Source organism: Podarcis cretensis, assembly GCF_951804945.1.
Source record: "Podarcis cretensis genome assembly, chromosome: 11".
In the NCBI taxonomy this organism is placed as follows: Eukaryota; Metazoa; Chordata; class Lepidosauria; order Squamata; family Lacertidae; genus Podarcis; species Podarcis cretensis.
In genome coordinates, this window is record NC_137180.1 from 62,563,027 (window position 1) to 62,582,400 (window position 19,374).

The 19,374-nt window shown below is 47.6% G+C and overlaps 1 protein-coding gene across 13 annotated transcripts in view; it reads left to right on the top strand.

Annotated features, from left to right (window-relative positions):
• Positions 1-19,374, top strand: part of CELF4 (CUGBP Elav-like family member 4) — an 828,893-nt gene that overhangs the window by 747,030 nt on the left and 62,489 nt on the right. For 7 of the 13 annotated variants that reach the window (XM_079994934.1, XM_079994939.1, XM_079994935.1 and 4 more), the window contains exon 6: positions 10,005-10,148. In XM_079994934.1, the coding sequence (XP_079851060.1) occupies positions 10,005-10,148 (144 nt within the window). Of the gene's footprint in view, positions 1-10,004; positions 10,155-19,374 lie in introns of all 13 variants that reach the window. The other 6 variants (XR_013843354.1, XM_079994929.1, XM_079994940.1 and 3 more) reach the window with 1 other exon arrangement.

Consider the following 19,374-nt stretch of genomic DNA (forward strand, 5'->3'; position numbering starts at 1 on the left):
TTCCCCTTCAAAGTCTTCTGCCACTGCAGAATCCATTACGCCCAAATGGGATAAGTGGGAGATAGCCAATGGCAGGTCTCCCAGCCTCGCGGAAGACAAAAGGAGCTAATTGGTGCTCTAACGGCCTTTTATTGGCCTGTGGGGAGAAAGGGAGCTAAATCAGCAATACCTGGCAAGGAAGAAAGGGCTAGGAAGGCACAGGGAATGAGAAGATGCCATGCACGCCGGCCTCTGGGTGATACTGCTCAGATTTAGACCCAGGATGGCCCTACCGTTAGGTGGAGTGAGACAGCTGCCTCAGGCAGCACATGCTGGGAGGCAGGGAGTGGCAGAAGTTGTGGGAGAGACACGACCAGCCCCAAAGTGACCTGGCGACCGCAGGTGTGGCAGAAGAGGAGGCTCCAACACCAGCTTTGAAGAAATAGTCAACTGCCTCTCTGGCTGGCTTCTGTGAAATGGAACCAGGGGTGGGAGGGATCTTGTCCTTAACCTCAGCAGCAGGTGTCCTGGCCGTCTTGTACAATGTGCTGCCATCAACAGTCACAAGAGGCAGTTGCCCAGGTGTGATGCTGCTGTGATCACTTATAATCACCAGCAGTTTTATGTACATTTATTTGCAAAAAAAAATCACATCCAGAGCACGGCTTCTCGACTGCTCACATTGGTCAGTCTGAATCTTCTCGACTGCTCACATTGGTCAGTCTGAATCTTCGCTCCACCCATAGCAGGAAGGACACCAAACTCCCGCCCTTCCTCTCTTGCCCTTCCATTGCCCTCTGATCTTATCCAGTCTCCTAGAACGGGGACTGAGAGGCTGGCCTCTGGCTTCCCCATTTCCACTCGGCGCAGTCTCAGACCTCTGCTTATCTGCTGATTGCCTAGCAACACTCTGGCTGCCTTCCAATTCTTCCTCTTCTTGAGAGCTAACAGAGTCTTCCCCGAGATCGAATTGCCCTTTCTCGACTCTGTCAAGCCAGCTCTCATCTGCAGAGTTGGTCCCTTGTTCACTGAGTTCAATTTCTGTGTCTGACTCCTCCCCTGCACTCTTGGGGCCACATTCCTGACAGGATGCACCTGTAATTACACAATTGGACATCCCTGCTGGGAAATCCACAGCACCTGGCTCCATCCCTGGGCAAAGGCACCTCCTGGCATTATGTTCTGGGTTCTTCTGTTAGTGACTCCTCCATCGACTGATCTCAAAGTCGGGACCACCTGTCCAAAAGGCCTCACATCCCCTCCCCAGTCTGCTAGGCCTGGAGCTTCTTGTAGGACTCCCCAGAGGCCTGCCAGGTTAGCTAAGAAGCCCAAGTGGTGTTGAAAGTCTCCCTTTCCCTCACTAACCCAGTTCCCATCAGTCCCAGCCAGTATGACCAATGGTCAGGGTGGTGAAAGTTGCAGAGTTGGAAGAGCCACTGGTTCCCCACCCCTGCATTGAGGGAAGGCAGAGGGATAGAAGTAGCTTGAACAGTAAAGGCAAGTGATGGTCTAGCTCAGGAATGAGGAAACTTTTGGACTTCCATTTCCATCAGCCGTTTTCAGGGGTGCTGGCAAGTGTGCACCGTGGGAAGGGGGACTGGAGTCTGACTCAGGAAAGCAGGGCAGTGATTTGTGGGGAACAGGCAGGAGGCAACAGGCAGAGGCAGGGGAAACTTCAAAGCTGGAGGATGGAGCACAGAATGGGTTGGAAGAAGAGGAGGAAGAGGCAGGTCAGGCAAGTGAAGAGCCAGCAGCTTTCCCATCCTCTCCTTTACCACTGTCTCCCAGAACCAGGAGGGGACTGAAGAGGGATGAGCAGAGGAAGCTTTTATGCAGGCATAGTCTCTGGCTGAATGTGTGCAACCTGTTAGGGAAGGTACATAATCTGATGGAGGAGAAATGATCCCCTGTTGCTGCAACTGCTGCATAGAGTGTGGAGCTGGGAATAGCTGCCTAAACACTAGATCAATGTGCATAGATATGCAGCGCTGTAAGTGACCATAAGGGACGCGGGTGGCGCTGTGGGTAAAAGCCTCAGCGCCTAGGGCTTGCCGATCGAAAGGTCGGCGGTTCGAATCCCCGCGGCGGGGTGCGCTCCCGCTGCTCGGTCCCAGCGCCTGCCAACCTAGCAGTTCGAAAGCACCCCCGGGTGCAAGTAGATAAATAGGGACCGCTTACTAGCGGGAAGGTAAACGGCGTTTCCGTGTGCGGCTCTGGCTCGCCAGATGCAGCTTTGTCACGCTGGCCACGTGACCCGGAAGTGTCTCCGGACAGCGCTGGCCCCCGGCCTCTTGAGTGAGATGGGCGCACAACCCCAGAGTCTGTCAAGACTGGCCCGTACGGGCAGGGGTACCTTTACCTTTAAGTGACCATAAAGAGTCAACTATCTGCCGTGTGCATTCCTTTGAGCTCCTTGACAGCTGCAGGCAGCACAGCCAGTGATCAGGGATGATGGGAGGTGCAGTTGAACATCTGGAGAGCCAAAGGTTCCACTAAGAGAGCCAGTGTGGTGTAGTGGTTAAGAGCGGTAGTCTCGTAATCTGGGGAACCGGGTTCGCGTCTCCGCTCCTCCACATGCAGCTGCTGGGTCATCTTGGGCCAGTCACACTTCTCTGAAGTCTCTCAGCCCCACTCACCTCACAGAGTGTTTGTTGTGAGGGAGGAAGGGAAAGGAGAATGTGAGCCGCTTTGAGACTCCTTAAAGGGAGTGAGAGGCGGGATATCAAATCCAAACCCTTCTTCTTCTACTACTACTAAGGGAAGTCAAGAGGGAAAGAGGTAGCTAGGGGCAGCAAAGGGAGGTGCTGGTCTAGTTCAGGAATGAGAAACCTGTTGGACTTCAACTTCCCTCAGCCCCAGCCGACATGGCCAGGGATCAGGGATGAAGTGAGATGCATCTGAACATCTGGAGAGCCACGAAGTTCGCTGTCTCTGATGTAGACAGCACAGAGATGGACTGATGCTCCGACTCAGTTGAAAGCAGGTTCCCTTTGATACTTGGCAAAACTTTGTTGTTGTTGTTGTTGTTGTTGTTGAGTCATTTAGTCGTGTCTGACTCTTGGTGACCCCCTGGACCAGAGCACGCCAAGCACTCCTGTCTTCCACTGCCTCCCACAGTTTGGTCAAACTCATGCTGGTAGCTTCGAGAACACTGTCCAACCATCTCGTCCTCTGTCATCCCCTTCTCCTTCTGCCCTCCATCTTTCCCAACATCAGGGTCTTTTCCAGGGAGGCTTCTCTTCTCATGAGATGGCCAAAGTATTGGAGCCTCAGCTTCAGGATCTGTCCTTCCAGTGAGCACTCAGGGCTGATTTCCTTAAGAATGGATAGGTTTGATCTTCTTGCAGTCCATGGGACTCTCAAGAGTCTCCTCCAGAAACTTTATTTTCAGCTAAAATGCACTCGTCTGTTCAATTAAAAACGAGGCAAAATAAATAAAATCTGGGCTGCATTTCTGCAGATGACTATGGCGGTGGGGGCAGGGGTTGTGATCCAACAGCAGAGTCTTGCCCAAAGGCTGATCCAGAAATACAGCCTTTTATAAGGTGAGATTAGCAGTCCTTGGAGCCAGCTTCTCCCCTGGTTAAAGAGTGCAGAGTGACAAAGACAGAGCGAGGGGCAGGGCACATCCATCCAGAAGCCGGAGTGACACAGCCTGTGGCGAACTCATCCTCCTTGGTTATGGGGCTCTTCGGGGAATATTGAAATAGCGAGAGGCGCTCAGAGGGGCTTCCTGAGTTATAATTTATTTGCAGAGTGCTTGATTTAAGTCTCCTCCCCAGTCTCCATCCCTTACTGGTTGTCACTGTGAGCCACAGTAATTACTTTCTGCCAGAGACAACTGAATTTTTTAACTTGAGGAGAAGTTGAGCCCGATTTTAATTGGGAAAGATCTTCTCTCTCCCCCACCTCCTTTCCCTTCCTTAGGCCTGCAGAGAAAAGGCTGCTTTGCAGTATTTTCTCCGAATACCCATCCCATAATTTTTTTTAATGGAAGCCACCAAAATCATTTATCCCCTCCACCAAAGTTTGGGACATACTGCAGGGCAAAAACTGGTTGCCACCAATGCAACTGCCAAATCAGTTGGCTCATGTTCCTACTAGCAGTGGCAACAACAACAACATCTTAGAAAAGTAAGAATATATTTCCTCTCCCTTCAGGAAATTTAGTGGATTTTCCTCCTACATCACCTCTCCAGTTTATTTGCCCACAAATAGGGTGGAAAACTTCAAGAGCCCATTTGCACACACACGCGGGTGGCACTGTAGGTTAAACCACTGAGCCTAGGACTTGCCGATCAGAAGGTCGGCGGTTCGAATCCCCACGACAGGGTGAGTTCCCGTTGCTCAGTCCGTGCTCCTGCCCACCTAGCACTTCGAAAGCACGTCAAAGTGCAAGTAGATAAATAGGTACCGCTCCATCAGGAAGGTAAACGGCGTTTCTGTGCGCTGCTCTGGTTCGCCAGAAGCGGCTTATTCATGCTGGCCACATGACCCGGAAGCTGTACGCCGGCTCCCTCGGCCAGTAAAGCGAGATGAGCACCGCAACCCCAGAGTCGGTCACAACTGGACCTAATGGTCAGGGGTCCATTTACCTTTACCTGACTTGCTCAGGGAGAATAAAATGCCCCCCTAGACATGTACAGAATGCATGAAGTACTTTTGAACTGCCCCATCTTAAACCAGTAGGAAACTGTTGTGAGTCAAACCATTGCCCATCTAGCGTCACCTTGTAAACACTGACAGCAGCTCTCCACAGAGGCACCAGGGGCTTTTGTGGTTGCGGGTAATTGCATTTATATCCCTCCTTCAAGGAGCTCAAGGTGGTGTACGTTGTATTTCCTCCTCATTTAATCCCCACAACACCAGCCCTGAGAGGTAGGTGAAGCTGTGAGGCAGTGGCTGACTGCCAAGGCCACCCAGTGAGTCTCATGGCCTAGTGGGTACTTAACCCTGGTCTTCCAGGTCCTAGTAAAGGTAAAGGGTAAAGGGACCCCTGACCATTAGGTCCAATCGTTACCGACTCTGGGGTTGCGGCGCTGATCTCGGTTTACTGGCCGAGGGAACTGGCGTACAGCTTCCGGGTCATGTGGCCAGCATGACTAAGCCACTTCTGGCGAACCAGAGCAGCACACGGAAACGCCGTTTACCTTCCCGCCGGAGCGGTACCTATTTATCTACTTGCACTTTGATGTGCTTTCGAACTGCTAGGTTGGCAGGAGCAGGGACCGAACAACGGGAGCTCACCCCGTCGCGGGGATTCGAACCGCCGACCTTCTGATCGGCAAGTCCTTGGCTCTGTGGTTTAACCCACAGCGCCACCCACATCCCATCCTTCCAGGTCCTAGTCCAACGCTATAACCACTGCACGGTGCTCTCCCATCGAATCTGGGACCTTTAGCAGGCAAAGCTCAACGATATATGGAGGGCCACAGGCTTCACAACATTGAGACAGTAACCTATAAATTTGGGCTGATTCCAGCCCTCTGGAGAGCCAGGGCGGATGACAAACCGAATGGAATTCTGCACCAAGAAATGTGAAATGCTATACCTAGGGAGAGAGAACCAGCCAGCTACATTTATGCAAATAACCGTAAGTCAGAGATGCCCGAGGCCCCTGTGAGTTCCTTGACAGGAACCGGAGACAAAAATCTGCTGGACTTACTGGTTTTTTAACCCTTTGGGGCCTATTTATTTTGCAATATACAGCCTCTTAACTTTGCAAAGCAATAGCTCCAGCAAGTGTCGGGTGGGGCCTTTTCGCCGCTATTGTTCACCTAAAGAGAACAAGATTTAACTGCTGTCTCTGTGCAGTTTATGCTTGGCTTGTATTGCATTCAGGCGCAGAGGGAGGGGGGAATGGAAATAGGGCAGAGAGCGGGAGAGGGGGGGGGCCCAGATTTGTTTTCATGGCTTTTAATGAAATATCAATGGATGGATATTTTATTTTGCTGTGAATATGAAATTTTGCCACTGACCTGTCAAGCTCTCATTTTCAAGAAGAACTTTATTTCACACCTCCAGACAGGCTGGGAAATTAGTTTTTCCCCACCGAGGTCTCTCATTAGGGATTACAAAGTGAAGACGGCGCGGAGCAATTGTGACTCCATTTTTATCCTCCCCTCCTGGTCCCGGGCTTGAGGATGCTGAGGTCGGACGGTGGAGGGGAGCGATCCATTACCAGCCGCTGGGAGACAGCCGAGGGAGCAACATTAACCAGCCCTGCCAGGCCGAGAGCAATCGGGTTTTGATAAGCTCTGCATTTAACTGGCCTGTTACAAAAGCAGAGGCTGAAAGGGAGACTTCATCCCCATTCAGGGACCTCAGTTGCTTGGAGTCAATGCAAAAGGCTTGGATTCCATCTCTGTAGACTATAGGTTACAGCTCCCCCCCCCCCCAATTTTTTAAATTAATTTTCCAAGTTTATAACAAGCAGATAGGAAAAAGAAAAAAACAAACCAACAAACATTTATCCTGATTATAATAATTCTACTTTTATTAACATTGTTGGGTGACTTCCTCAAATCCCCCTGGCTGAGTTTCCATAACAGTTTTCCAAAACTATTTTCCCATAAAATTTACTTGGTCAATTAACAACTTACTTTCTTTTCGTTTTTAACTTTAACATAATATTTTACACATCACATTTTCAAATCCTAGGCCTATTTGGTACTCGCAAGTAATTCTAATTATATTATCTTAAGATATTTAGCTAAATAGTCTTTGAATTTCTTCCACTCCTCCTCCCTCTAGTCACGGACTTTTCCGGTCGGGTCGGCTAGCTCCGAAAATTCCATCATCTTCATCTGCCATTCCTCCACTGTTGGTACTTCTTGTAATTTCCAGTTTTGGGCCAGCAAAATTCTAGCAGCTGTTGTGGCATACAAAAACAATCTAACATCTTTTTGGGGCAATTCCAGACCTATTATTCCAAGTAGAAAGGCTTCTGGTTTCTTAATAAATGTATATTTCAACATTTTTTTTCAATTCATTGTATATCTTTTCCCAGAAGTCTTTCAGCTTGGGGCAGGTCCACCACATATGATAAAAAGTACCTTCTTTTTCTTTACATTTCCAGCAAAGGTTATCAGTCATATGGTAAATCTTTGCTAATTTTACAGGGGTTAAGTACCATCTATACATCATTTTCCTAACATCTTCCTTTAACACCGTACATGCAGTGAACTTAACCCCTTTCCTCCACAACCTTTCCCAGTCTTCAAACATTATGTTTATAGGTTACAGATTTATGCTCACATGCAGTGGTCAAATAAGCCCTAGATCAGGCCAAGGTCCATCTAAACTAGTGTCCTGTTCTCACAGCAGCCAACCAAGTCTATAAGAAGCAACTAAGTGCTACCTGTGATTCCCAGCTACTGGTATTCAGAGGCATAGTGGATCAAAGTCATCTCAGAATCATAGAGTTGGAAGGGACCCTGAGGGTCATCTAGTCCAACCCGCCCCCATCGTCATGGCCACCATCGCTATTAGCCACAGACAGCTTTATCCATCATGAATTTGTCAGCTCTCTTAAAGCCAACCCAAGTTCGTGACTATCACATCTTGTGGGAGCCCATTCCGTACTTTAACGATGTGCTGCTTGAAGAAATTCTTCTTATTTTATGCATGTGGGCAATCTTTCAGCACACAAAGTTAAATAGCGGCTGTTTTTCTTACACTTGGGCATGTGGTCATTCTGTCCCATTTCCTCAATTCTCTGCAAACTTGGAGCCACATGGAAATCCACATATTAATACAGTGGTACCTCGGGTTACAGACGCTTCAGGTTACAGACGCTTCAGGATACAGACTCCGCTAACCCAGAAATAGTACCTCGGGTTAAGAACTTTGCTTCAGGATGAGAACAGAAAATACGCAGCAGCGGCACGGCAGCAGCAGGAGGTCCCATTAGCTAAAGTGGTGCTTCAGGTTAAGAACAGTTTCAGGTTAAGAACGGACCTCCGGAACGAATTAAGTTCTTAACCCAAGGTACCACTGTATGTGGTTTTTGAACACATTTTCCCACAGGATAAACATTTCTAAATCTATTCTCTCGGAATACCCCTTTTAAACGTGTTTCAATACCTTTTTTGAGCCGAGGCAAACTTCAGAGAAGGGCGAGGCCTGGTGGATCACTAAATTCCCATTTACACGGTAGCCCAGATCAGGTCAGCTTTGCATCAGAATTCGCAAAGTCTGGATTTGCCCTTCATCCTCTGATTAAATGAATGCATACAGGGGGTTTTTTTGCTGAATGCCATACATTTGCAACCATAGAACAGTTGCGAAAACAGGATTCTTAACATTTTTCAAATTCAAAGCTCCCGATTCCCTGTGGCAATCCATTGTACATCTTGTCGCCAATTTGCACCGACGGCATTTTTGGGGCATCCTGTGCCCCTACCAGGAAAAAGAAGAACTGGAAGAAACTCGCCACCTCCACTTCTGCACCAACCCTTGGCTGCCGGATTTGCAGTCAGTGGTCTCAGCCTCCAACTTTTTTTGCAAATAGGTTGAGATCATTAGATCCCAGTTACCAAAGCAGTCTCCCGATCCAGGATTAATTAAGCGAATCTTGAGATCTAATTAAGGACCGGTCTGGTGATAATTGCCAGGAAATGTATGCATTAAAAATATTCATTTGTCAATGAAGTGTAATTAAGAGCACTGTTTGGGGAAGGATCAATACTGTGTCATGTGGTTTGGAGACTGGGAGGGGAGAAGAGGGAGATTAAGGAAAGGACTCCTTCCTGTGCATGAATCAAAAACCTTGATAGAGACTGGAGGTGATTCTCCACCCCCCCTTTTCCTAGCTTTGCTTTCATAATAACTCACAGTTAGCGCTCTCTCTGCATCCTTGAACAAAGTATCCCTCTTTCTCTTCTCTCTCTCTCTCTCTTTCTCTCTCTCTCTCTCTCCCCCTCTACCTTTGTTTAGCTAAACCATTTGTTTCACTTCCTTGTTCCTTGCTGCATTGTTCAAGTGGGTTATAGATTTATTAGAGTGGGGAAGAGTGACAGGTCAAAGCGAGAGAAAGGGAGGGGGGAGAGAGAGAGAGACTCGTCACCACTGAAAGCCACTTCCTTCCCGAATGTGCTGTTAATCCCGGGAACATGGCTCTTATTGTGAAACCTCCACACAGGGTAAAATTGGCTTCCTTAGCATGTTAATCCCTCACCTCTTTATGCTTGATTATTGTGGATCTGGAGAGGCTGTTGAATACATATAAAACAGGATGCAGATAAAGCGATGTGATCCCACGCTCTGCGGAGGAGGACGCAACACACCGCTGGCTTCGCCAGCATTGGAGAATGTGGTGGTGCACATCTTCTTCTTCTTCTTCTTCTTCTTCTTATTATTATTATTATTAATTTGTAACCCCACCCATCTGGCTGGGTTTCCCCAGCAACTCTGGGCAGCTTCCAACAAAGATTAAAAATACCTCAAAATGTCACACATTAAAAACCTCTCTGAACAGGGCTGCCTTCAGATGTCTTCTAAATGTCTGCTAGTTGTTGTTCTCTTTGACATCTGGTGGGAGGGCGTTCCACAGGGCGGGCGCCACTACCAAGACGGCCCTCTGCCTGGTTCCCTGTAACTTGGCTTCTCGCAGTGAGGGAACTGCCAGAAGGCCCTCGGCGCTGGACCTCAGCGTCCAGGTAGAACGTTGGGGGTAGAGACACTCCTTCAGGTATACAGGACCAAGGCCATTTAGGGCTTTAAAGGTCAGCACGAAGACTTTGAATTGTGCTCAGAAACATACTGGGAGCCAATGTAGGTCTTTCAAGACTGGTGTTATATGGTCTCGGCGGCCACTCCCAGTCACCAGCTGTCTGGCTGCCACATTCTGCGCTAGCTGGAACTCCCAAATCAGGCCCAAGGGCAGCCGCACGTGGATCGCATTGCAGTAGTCCAGCCTCTAGGTTAAAAGCACCTGGACTGCTGTGGTTTCTAACAGACGCAGCTGAGCTCAACAAGGGGAGATCTCTGCCCACCTTCTTGATGTTTTGTCTTCCTTCCTGCAGGGGGCATCATCGAGCCTGGTGGTCAAGTTTGCGGACACAGACAAGGAGCGCACGATGAGGCGCATGCAGCAAATGGCCGGGCAGATGGGCATGTTCAACCCCATGGCGATACAGTTTGGAGCCTACGGCGCCTACGCCCAGGCAGTAAGTGTAGACACAGCTCGTGTGTGTGTGTGTGTGTGTGTGCCCATCAATTGCATTTGTGCAGGAAGGAAGGTCAAGGTTCATCATTACAGGCATTTTCGAGGCAAGGAAGAACTCTTTGAGCTGCTTCAAGTATCACAAATGTGCAGAGGCTACTGCTGGGCTTCAAACACTTATCCCGGTCTCTTTTTATCCTGGGAGGCAGTGTGGTGCAGTGGTTTGAGTGTCAGTCTAGGACCTGGGGTTTCCCATCCCCACTCAGCCATGAAGCTCCATGGGCAACACTGGGCCAGTCACTGCCTCTTGGCCTCACCTAATTGGCACGCAAGGGTGAAGAAACTGGGAGGGAAGAGGGAAAAAAAGCAAACCCAGGCACCGATTGTTAAATGGTCTTTCTTATAATGGGCAACTGGCGTAGAAACAGCTCGGGGCACAGGAGGTGCCTAACAGAGCTGGTGTTTCAGCAGAATTCATAGAAACATAGTAATGTGGGGACCCCAAGGGCCATCTAGTCCAACCCTCTGCATTGCGGGAATGTTGATGGAATGAGAGCTGTTTCCCACCTCTCCCACTGACGTAGTTTGATGGACTGGAGCTCCTTTTCTCAAGGGGGGGGGCACAGTTTATCCTCCCATTTGCCCTCACAACCCAGAGAGGGAGGGGGGATGATTGGCTCAGTGTCGCCCAATGAGCTTCCTTGCTGAGTGGGGATTTGAAACTTGGCCTCCTCATATGATGCTCTAACCACTACACTACACTACCCCTCTGGGTGGCCATTTGCAAAGGCCAACATTCCTTGGCATTTTTCAGCTGCTCTCTTCCCCGTTCCTTTTCTACTAAGCATCAGGTTGACAGCGGGAGAACATTGCCTTTGCAACATCGCACATTCCTGTAGACATTGGGGACGCAAACACACACACATTGAGCGGGTGGCCCTGACCACCCCGGGGAGACTCGGAGTTGTCTAAGTGACAGGATCACGTCCCGGCGCCCGGTGTCAATGGGCCACAGTCCTGCCGGGAGCCTGTTCCTCAATCAGACCAGTTATCTGTGTCATTTACTATCTGTCTCCATCACCACATCGTGCACAAAGAAAAAGAATGGAGCGATACAGTCTTCTGCTGTCCCGGAGGCCTTGCTTAATTCACGTAGGACCACTGCCTTCAAGATACTGGGGTGATTGGCACCTCCAAAATATGAGAGAGAGAGAGACAGAGAGAGAGAGAGAGAGATTTACAAGAAAATTGAGAAAGAACCCTGGGAGATTTTTATTTCTGAAGCCACCCAGACGACCCGTTCAGCCAAGACAATAAAATAATAATAATAATAATAATAATAATAATAATAAGCCGCCCATCTGACTGAGTTGCCCCAGCCACTCTGGCCGGCTTCCAACAATCTATTAAAACACATAACTGAAAACATATATTTGCAAGGGAGGGAAATCCTGGTGGACAACTGCCCTCAAATACTTGTTTTCAGGTAAAGCGGCAGCAGGACCTTTTAATCTGTGTCTATAAGACAATAAGAACGTATCTGAAAACTATGTAACGCCAAAAACCATGGCAGCTAGTTTTGTTAGTTTATTACATTTGACAACACCAAGAGCAAATACCCCATCCAACTTTTCGGGGTGTGGGGATGTGTTGTCATTTAAGCCTTGGGTCAGAGTTGGACCCTTATGCTGTTTGGGGGGCTGCAGGATGACCCATGGGATCCAAGGAGTACATGGGGTCCAAAAAGTACAGGATCCAAGGAGTATGTCAGCCACATCCACATCCGGAGGGAGCCTGCTCGGCAGGGGCTGGGTTCTACCGCGCCGGCGACGCGGGGACCCTCAAAAACCATGGGCGCTGAAACCCATGGGCATGGTGACTCGGCGGGCACCGTTTGCGTCCCCCCCCCGACCCGCGAAGGAGCCTTTTTAAAGGCTGCGGAGCGGGTGACAGGGGGGGGTGCTGTGAGTCCTCCGCTTCCCCTGCCGTGCGAAGCCGCATGCCATTCGACGGAGAGCGCTGACTTCTTCCATTGAAAATTTGGACTTTAAAAGAATAACCCGTGAGTAATTGGAACTTGGATTAAAAAAGGGGAAAAATTCTTTTTAAATTCGGAGCGAGCGGGGGAGGTGCAAAAAGGAAGTCAGCCTCCCCCCTGTTGTAGAGGAGCTAAAGCAAAGGATTTGACAACTAAGATCGAGTGCAACCTTTTTTTGATAAAATTATTAACTTCGCGATGGAAAATTATAAGACTGGGCTGGAGGAGAAAAGTGGAATGTGAATTAAAAGGCAACCCCCCCCCCCCCGGAAACCCTGGGAGTGATCCGTAAGAGCGCCAGGAGAGGAGAAATAGAGGTTTTGACAGCTGTCAAAGGAGCTGTCAAAGTGGAAGAACAAAAAGAGAACTTTGTTACGAGGACTTTGCTGGTCACATTTGTTACAAATTGGATATAAATTGTTTAAAACAAGGAATAATAAGTTACTTTGACTGTTGGGTGTGATCGGGAAGGAAACTGAGTTACTATAATTCCTCTAGAGGAGCTGTGGGACACTACAAGTATTGTTGGCATCGAATTTGAATAGGACTTTTTATCTCCTGGGAAACTGCAGAAATGGAACACTATTTTGTCTACAGAGGTTTACACACTAAAGGAGACAATAGATTTATCTATTGAAGAATGGAAGGGACTTGACGTAATGTTTTGTTCCTGAATAACAAAGCCTCTGCAGAGGAATTAGAAGCTTTTTGGAATTAGGACATTTGTGCAGGAGAGCGGGGGGGGAAAAAAGAGGAGGAGAGAGAACAACAAGAACAACAAGAATAACAAGAACTGGACAAAGTCGGAAGATAGACTCCTTCCAAGATTGGACATGTGAAATCAAAGATGACCAAAAGACGGCAAAGACTAATAAAAAGACGGCAAAGCGGACTGGTGAAGGACTGTGGTTTAGATGTGGGAGCTCCAGGATGACAGTAGACATTGACGGACATTGGGAACGCAACCGGGAAAGGGGGGAGGGAAATTTGGAATCCAAAGGGTGTTAAATTACATTTTATTCTTTTTTCTATTTTTCTGTTTATTTTAATCTGTATTGCATATTAAAGAGGGGAACTCGTGGAAGGGAACAGGTCGATTTTAGGGGATGGGAAAATATTTTTTAAATTGGGCCAACGATAATAATTTTAAAATTTGGGGTAAGAATTTGTTGAATCTATTTGAAAGAATTGGAATACAAGAGGGGGAGGGGAGGGGAAGTCCTGGAAGGATGCCAATGAAAATTAGGTTTTAAATTTGGATGTTTTTCTTTTTCTGTTATATTTGAAAATCTTTAATAAATATTATTTTTTTAAAAAAAAAAACCAATAACCCTGTGAGGTAGGTCAGGCTGAGAGGTAGGTACTGACCCCCAAGTGAGCTTCAGGGCCGAGTGGGAACTCGAACCCTGGTCTCCCAGGTCCTAGTCGGGCACTCGAGCCACAACACCCATCCCTCAGGGGGCTGAAGCAAAGAAATATTTGGTCTCACCCAGCAGGAAACTTCTTGTCGTCTTAGGTCCCTAAAGAAAGGAGGAGACAAAATAAATAAATAAGGGGTCGACCTTCCCCTCATTGCGGGCAGGAAGATATAAGGATGCAAACCCCCCTCCCCATGCTTATTGTAATGGCCTCGTGTCAAATCAAGACACGCTGCGGAGGTTTTACAGGAGAAAGCCGTGACCCTTACAGGAATCGGCTCACCTGCCATAAATCTTCCCAGAGATACATCTCAAGGGCCAGATCTCTCGTTTATAATTCTTCTCCAGTTCCCAGGGTTATAGGACTTCCTCTCCTGAGGTGTTCGAAGCACTGCAATGCTTTTCTGCGTTTGGCTTCCCTGTCCCGCTATTCCGCCGCACACAGGAAGCAGGAGCAAATGCAGCTGAGCCAACCTTAATAATAATAATAATAATAATAATAATAATAATAATTTATTACTTATACCCCACCCATCTGGCTGGGCTTCCCCAGCCACTCTGGGCGGCTTCCAACAAAATATTAAAATACCGTAATACATCAAACATTAAAAGCTTCCCTAAACAGGGCTGCCTTCAGATGTCTTCTAAAAGACCTACATTGGCTCCCAGTATGTTTCCGAGCACAATTCAAAGTGTTGGTGCTGACCTTTAAAGCCCTAAACGGCCTCCGTCCAGTATACCTGAAGGAGCGTCTCCACCCCCATCGTTCTGCCCGGACGCTGAGGTCCAGTGCCAAGGGCCTTCTGGTGGTTCCCTCTCTGCGAGAAGCCAAGTTACAGGGAACCAGGCAGAGGGCCTTCTCGGTAGTGGCACCCGCCCTGTGGAACGCCCTCCCATCAGATGTCAAAGAGAAAAATAACTACCAAAGTTTTAGAAGACATCTGAAGGCAGCCCTGTTTAGGGAAGCTTTTAATGTTTAATAGGTTATTGTATTTTAGTGTTCTGTTGGAAGCCGCCCAGAGTGGCTGGGGAAAGATAGATAGATTCTTTATTGTCATTACACAAGTGCAACATTGCACAAGTGCAACGAAATTGGATGCCATCCCTTAAAAACAACAAAAGCAAAACAACAACAACAACCAAACAAACCACATTCCAGCCACACCCACACCCACACCCATCAAACTCCCAGGTCACACTATCGAGTTACAGCATTTAAAAAGGCCACAGCTCTTGGATAGAAACTATTTTTCAGTCTATTTGTCCTTGACTTGATGTTTCTATATCTCCTGCCAGAAGGCAGTAGTGCAAACAGACTGTATCCCGGGTGAGATGCATCCTGCAGGATGTTGTTTGCTTTCCTAAGACAACGGGAACCGTACAGTTCTTCCAAAGATGGGAGAGGATGACCAATAATCCTTTGGGCTGTGGTTATGACCTTCTGGAGCACCTTCCTCTTCCTAGCTGTACAACTGGAGAACCAGGCACAAATACAGTATGTGAGAATGCTCTCTATGGAGCCTCGGTAGAAACCCAGCCAGATGGGCGGGGTATAAATAGTATATTATTTATTATTATTATTATTATTATTATTATTATTATTATTATTATTTTATTTGCCCTGGCATGTCAACAGTGCAAGCCAGCGCTGCTCTACTCAGAATTAAGTGCTGTTGAGTTCAGTGTGACTTACTCCCAGGTAAGCGCACAGGGGAGTGAGCACAGGCCATGTTTCTTAAAGGCCAGCGAGATTTTACTTCCAGGCTCCTCTTCCTGGTGTACTTTACAAAATCACCTGCTCGCTGCCTAATCCAGAGAATAAATTCCACAGACACCAGATGAACGGGTGTGCTCCTTGAAAAGGGGGAGGGGGGTCTGCCATTGTGCAGCAATAGAAAAGGGCTTCTAATCACTCCATCAGTAATTACAAAGAAGAGTAAATCGCTAATTAAAATGTGAAAGTGTCTTACGCGGCATGCAGTAAGAAAGGGTAATTAACAATCAAACAGGAAGCTGCCACCTTGACACCCACATGATGTGTGCCGAGATACAGGAAATCATAGCAAGGTCCAGCTTTTTTCTTTAGCACTTTTCCTTTCAAACAGATCTAAGGACATTTAAAAAAAATATTGCAGCAGCAAGTGTGGGGAATTCGTGGTTGTGGGGGGGGGAGAGAGGGGGGCGGCTTATTCCCTGCCTGGCAACAGCAGCCAATTAAAAAGTTACAGGAAGGGGAGGCTGGAAGGTTGCAGCAATGCTTGCTTGGCTTTGCCATCCCCGCATCCCGACACCCAATGGAATTCAAACAAAGGTGGAGATAAGCTCAAAGAAACATTACTGCTCTGGGTCCTCTCCCAATTTGATTTTGGGGAGAGAAGCAGCGCTTTCCGGGGAGGAATATGAAATACACTCGGAGTCGAGAGTGGATTTCATGCTCTTTATTCAGCTCATAGTGGTGAGGAGGAATGGAAGTTCCCCCAGAATGTCTGCTTTATATACATTATTTACACAATGGGCCCCACGTGATTGGCTAATTCCGGGATTCACCTGTAGGCCAATCAGGTTGCAGATTCACTTCCACCTGGAGCTGGATTGGGTGGCTCCTGTGGACCAATCGGACTGCTGCATTCTGGACCCTATTGTTCTAGGACCAATCAGACTGCTGCATTCTGAATCCTATTGTTCCAATCAGACTGCTGCCTTTTGGATCCTATTCAACTCAGTACATAACAAAATAATAATTCCCACCTCCCCTTAAATTACACAGATGGCTTCATTGTTTGCAGTTGCCCCCTGTTTTCCTGCTCTGCTGCTCCTTCAGTGACATTTTTTAAAACAAGGATTGTCCTTCTGGGAGTAACCACATAGGTGATCCCAGCCAATCGGGGATCCCATGATGAGGAGGATATATGGCCGATCAGGGTTTCCTCCATATTGATATGATCAAGAGCAAATGATGCAGATCCTGGACTCATAGGGTAGAAGGGACCTCAAGATTCATCTAGTACCTGTGAGTCCCCAGATGTTGTTGAACTACAACTCCCATCACCCCTAGCTAGCAAGGCCAGAGCTCAGGAATGATGGGAGTTGTAGTCCAACAACAACTGGGGACCCATAGGTTGAGAACCGCTGATCTAGTACACCTCCATACAAAGCAGGAAACACCGGTAAAGAATCCCTGAAGAGAAGGCCATTCAACCTCTGTTTAAAAACTCCAGTGGAGTCCATTTCCACTCTTACCCTCAGAAAGTTCTTCCTTGCCTTTCTTGTCCTTTGAATCCATTGGTTCTACCCTCTGGAGCAGCAGAAAACAAGCTTGCTCCATCTTCCATGTGACAGCAGATATTTGAAGATAGCTATGTTAACTCTCAGTCTTCTCTTCGCCAAGCTAAGCATACCCAACTCCCTCGTTGATAATAAAGGTAAAGGTAAAGGTACCCCTGCCCGTACGGGCCAGTCTTGACAGACTCTGGGGTTGTGCGCCCATCTCACTTAAGAGGCCAGGGGCCAGCGCTGTCCGGAGACACTTCCGGGTCACGTGGCCAGCGTGACATCGCTGCTCTGGCGAGCCAGAGCCGCACACGGAAACGCCGTTTACCTTCCCGCTGGTAAGCGGTCCCTATTTATCTACTTGCACCCGGAGGTGCTTTCGAACTGCTAGGTTGGCAGGCGCTGGGACCGAGCAGCGGGAGCGCACCCCGCCGCAGGGATTCGAACCGCCGACCTTTCGATTGGCAAGCCCTAGGCGCTGAGGCTTTAACCCACAGCGCCACCTGCGTCCCATCGTTGATAATAGGCAAGCACTTTTACTCTGATTGGACACAATGGCAGAAAAAGAATAAAGCCCTCATCCCAAATTACTCTGTTTTTCAACACTGCCCAAGACGTCTGATGAAAGCACCTATCATCGTAGCTAAGCGCTGTTTAGTTAAAGTAATTGGGTAAGGAGAGATCCTAGTCCATTAATCAGATGCATTTTGGCCAAATAATTTATTAATGAATTGTTTAAATCAGCAAACATTTCCATATCTTCAGTTCAGATTTCTTAATAGTCCAAAGATGTTCACATTCCAAAAGCAAATATTGGATTCCATACTCTGGAAGGACGGGAACCTAAAAAATATAGGAAAGCCACATTTTTTACTGATAAAAATTGTGTGAGATTAGGGCAAACTTGGAATCCAGAACCCTATCATAATTCTTTAAACGTTGCTTTTGAGTCTCCATACAAACTTTGCAACTGATTCAGTTACATGATTTGTTGGAGGCCTGCCCAGAAAGGCCCATATCACACAATAAAATCCTACCTGATTATGGAGCAATTGAGGGACAAATAAGGCAAGTTCTTTCTCCCAAAACTGCACAGCCGTCATGCATGTAGTGCAATTTCACCCAGTGTGGAGTCAGGGTTAGGGTGCTGAACTGGGAGACTTGGCCAAAAAGCTCATTGGGTGACCTTGGGCCAGTCACTTTTTCTCAGTCTAACCTCACAGGGTTGTTGCAGGAATTAAATGAGGAGGTGCAGAAGCCGCGGAAGCCCCGTCAGACATTTGGCTTCCAAAAAAGTTTGAAAACCAGAACGCTCACTTCTGGTTTTCAATCGTTCGGAAGCTAAAACGTTCAGCGACCAAGCCATTCGAGATCCAAGGTACGGCTATACTTGATAAAACAAAGCACCCTAGACTCCTATGGGAGGATTGCAAAATTGCAAAATAATATAACATAAGTAGAACGAATGTACTTCTTCGTAAAGCAGAGAGTTAAACAATGGAATAGCCAGTGAAGCTGAATATTTAAAGATTCACAACAGATAAAAGAAATACTCTTCATTCAGTGCATAAACTGTGGAATTCCCTTCCCCAGTGATGGCTACCAACTTAGATGATTTTAAAAGTGGATTAGACAATTCTTGGAGGAGAGGGCTATCAATGGCTGTCTTCTGCTTCCATGGCTGGAGGCAGCAATGCTTCTGAATACCAGTTCTTGGGAGCCATAGGAGAGGAGAGGACGCTTGCGCTCGAATAGTGCTTGCGGGTTTCACAGAAGAGGCATCTGGTTGGCCACTGTGAGAAGCGGATGCTGGACTAGATGGCCCACTGGCCTGATCCAGCGGACTTTTCTTCTGCTCTTAACTGAAGTGTCCCATCAGCAGAAGCCCTGCTGAAGAGCTGCCAATTGTGCAATGGGGCTTTCCCCACCTTCTCACCCTGGTCTCCCCACGTACCCCCCAAAATAGGCTCTTGGAGGGGTTAGGAGCATCCGTGGAACTGCATGAAAAGGGAAGAGAAGGAGGATTGTTCCATCTGACAAACTGAAATACTTGCCCTGATTGAATAATAATAATAATAATAATAATAATAATAATAATTTATACCCCACCCTCCCAAAACCGGGCTCAGAGCGGCTAACATCAAGTGTATAACACATTAACATAAAATCAGGCAATCAATTAAAATACATCCTGAGCAACTCCTAACAATAATACAAAATTCATTTGAGTGCTTAATTTATTAAATATCACAGTCATACTTAATAATCTGATTCTAGATTAGTTCAGGCCAACTTCCCCTATTTGTTTCTGCCACGGGGTCAAGCCATCACATTCCCTCTGCTTCCAACATCCAAGCTTAGAGTGTTGATCCTTACATAGTCAGAATGATGCCACTCATGAACAAGAGGCAGATCTCAGCAGATTTGCAGGGGACCCCCAAGATTTTCAGAAGGATCAAAAGAAAGGGGGAACCTAGGGGAGGGGGAAGCCCAGGAACAACCCA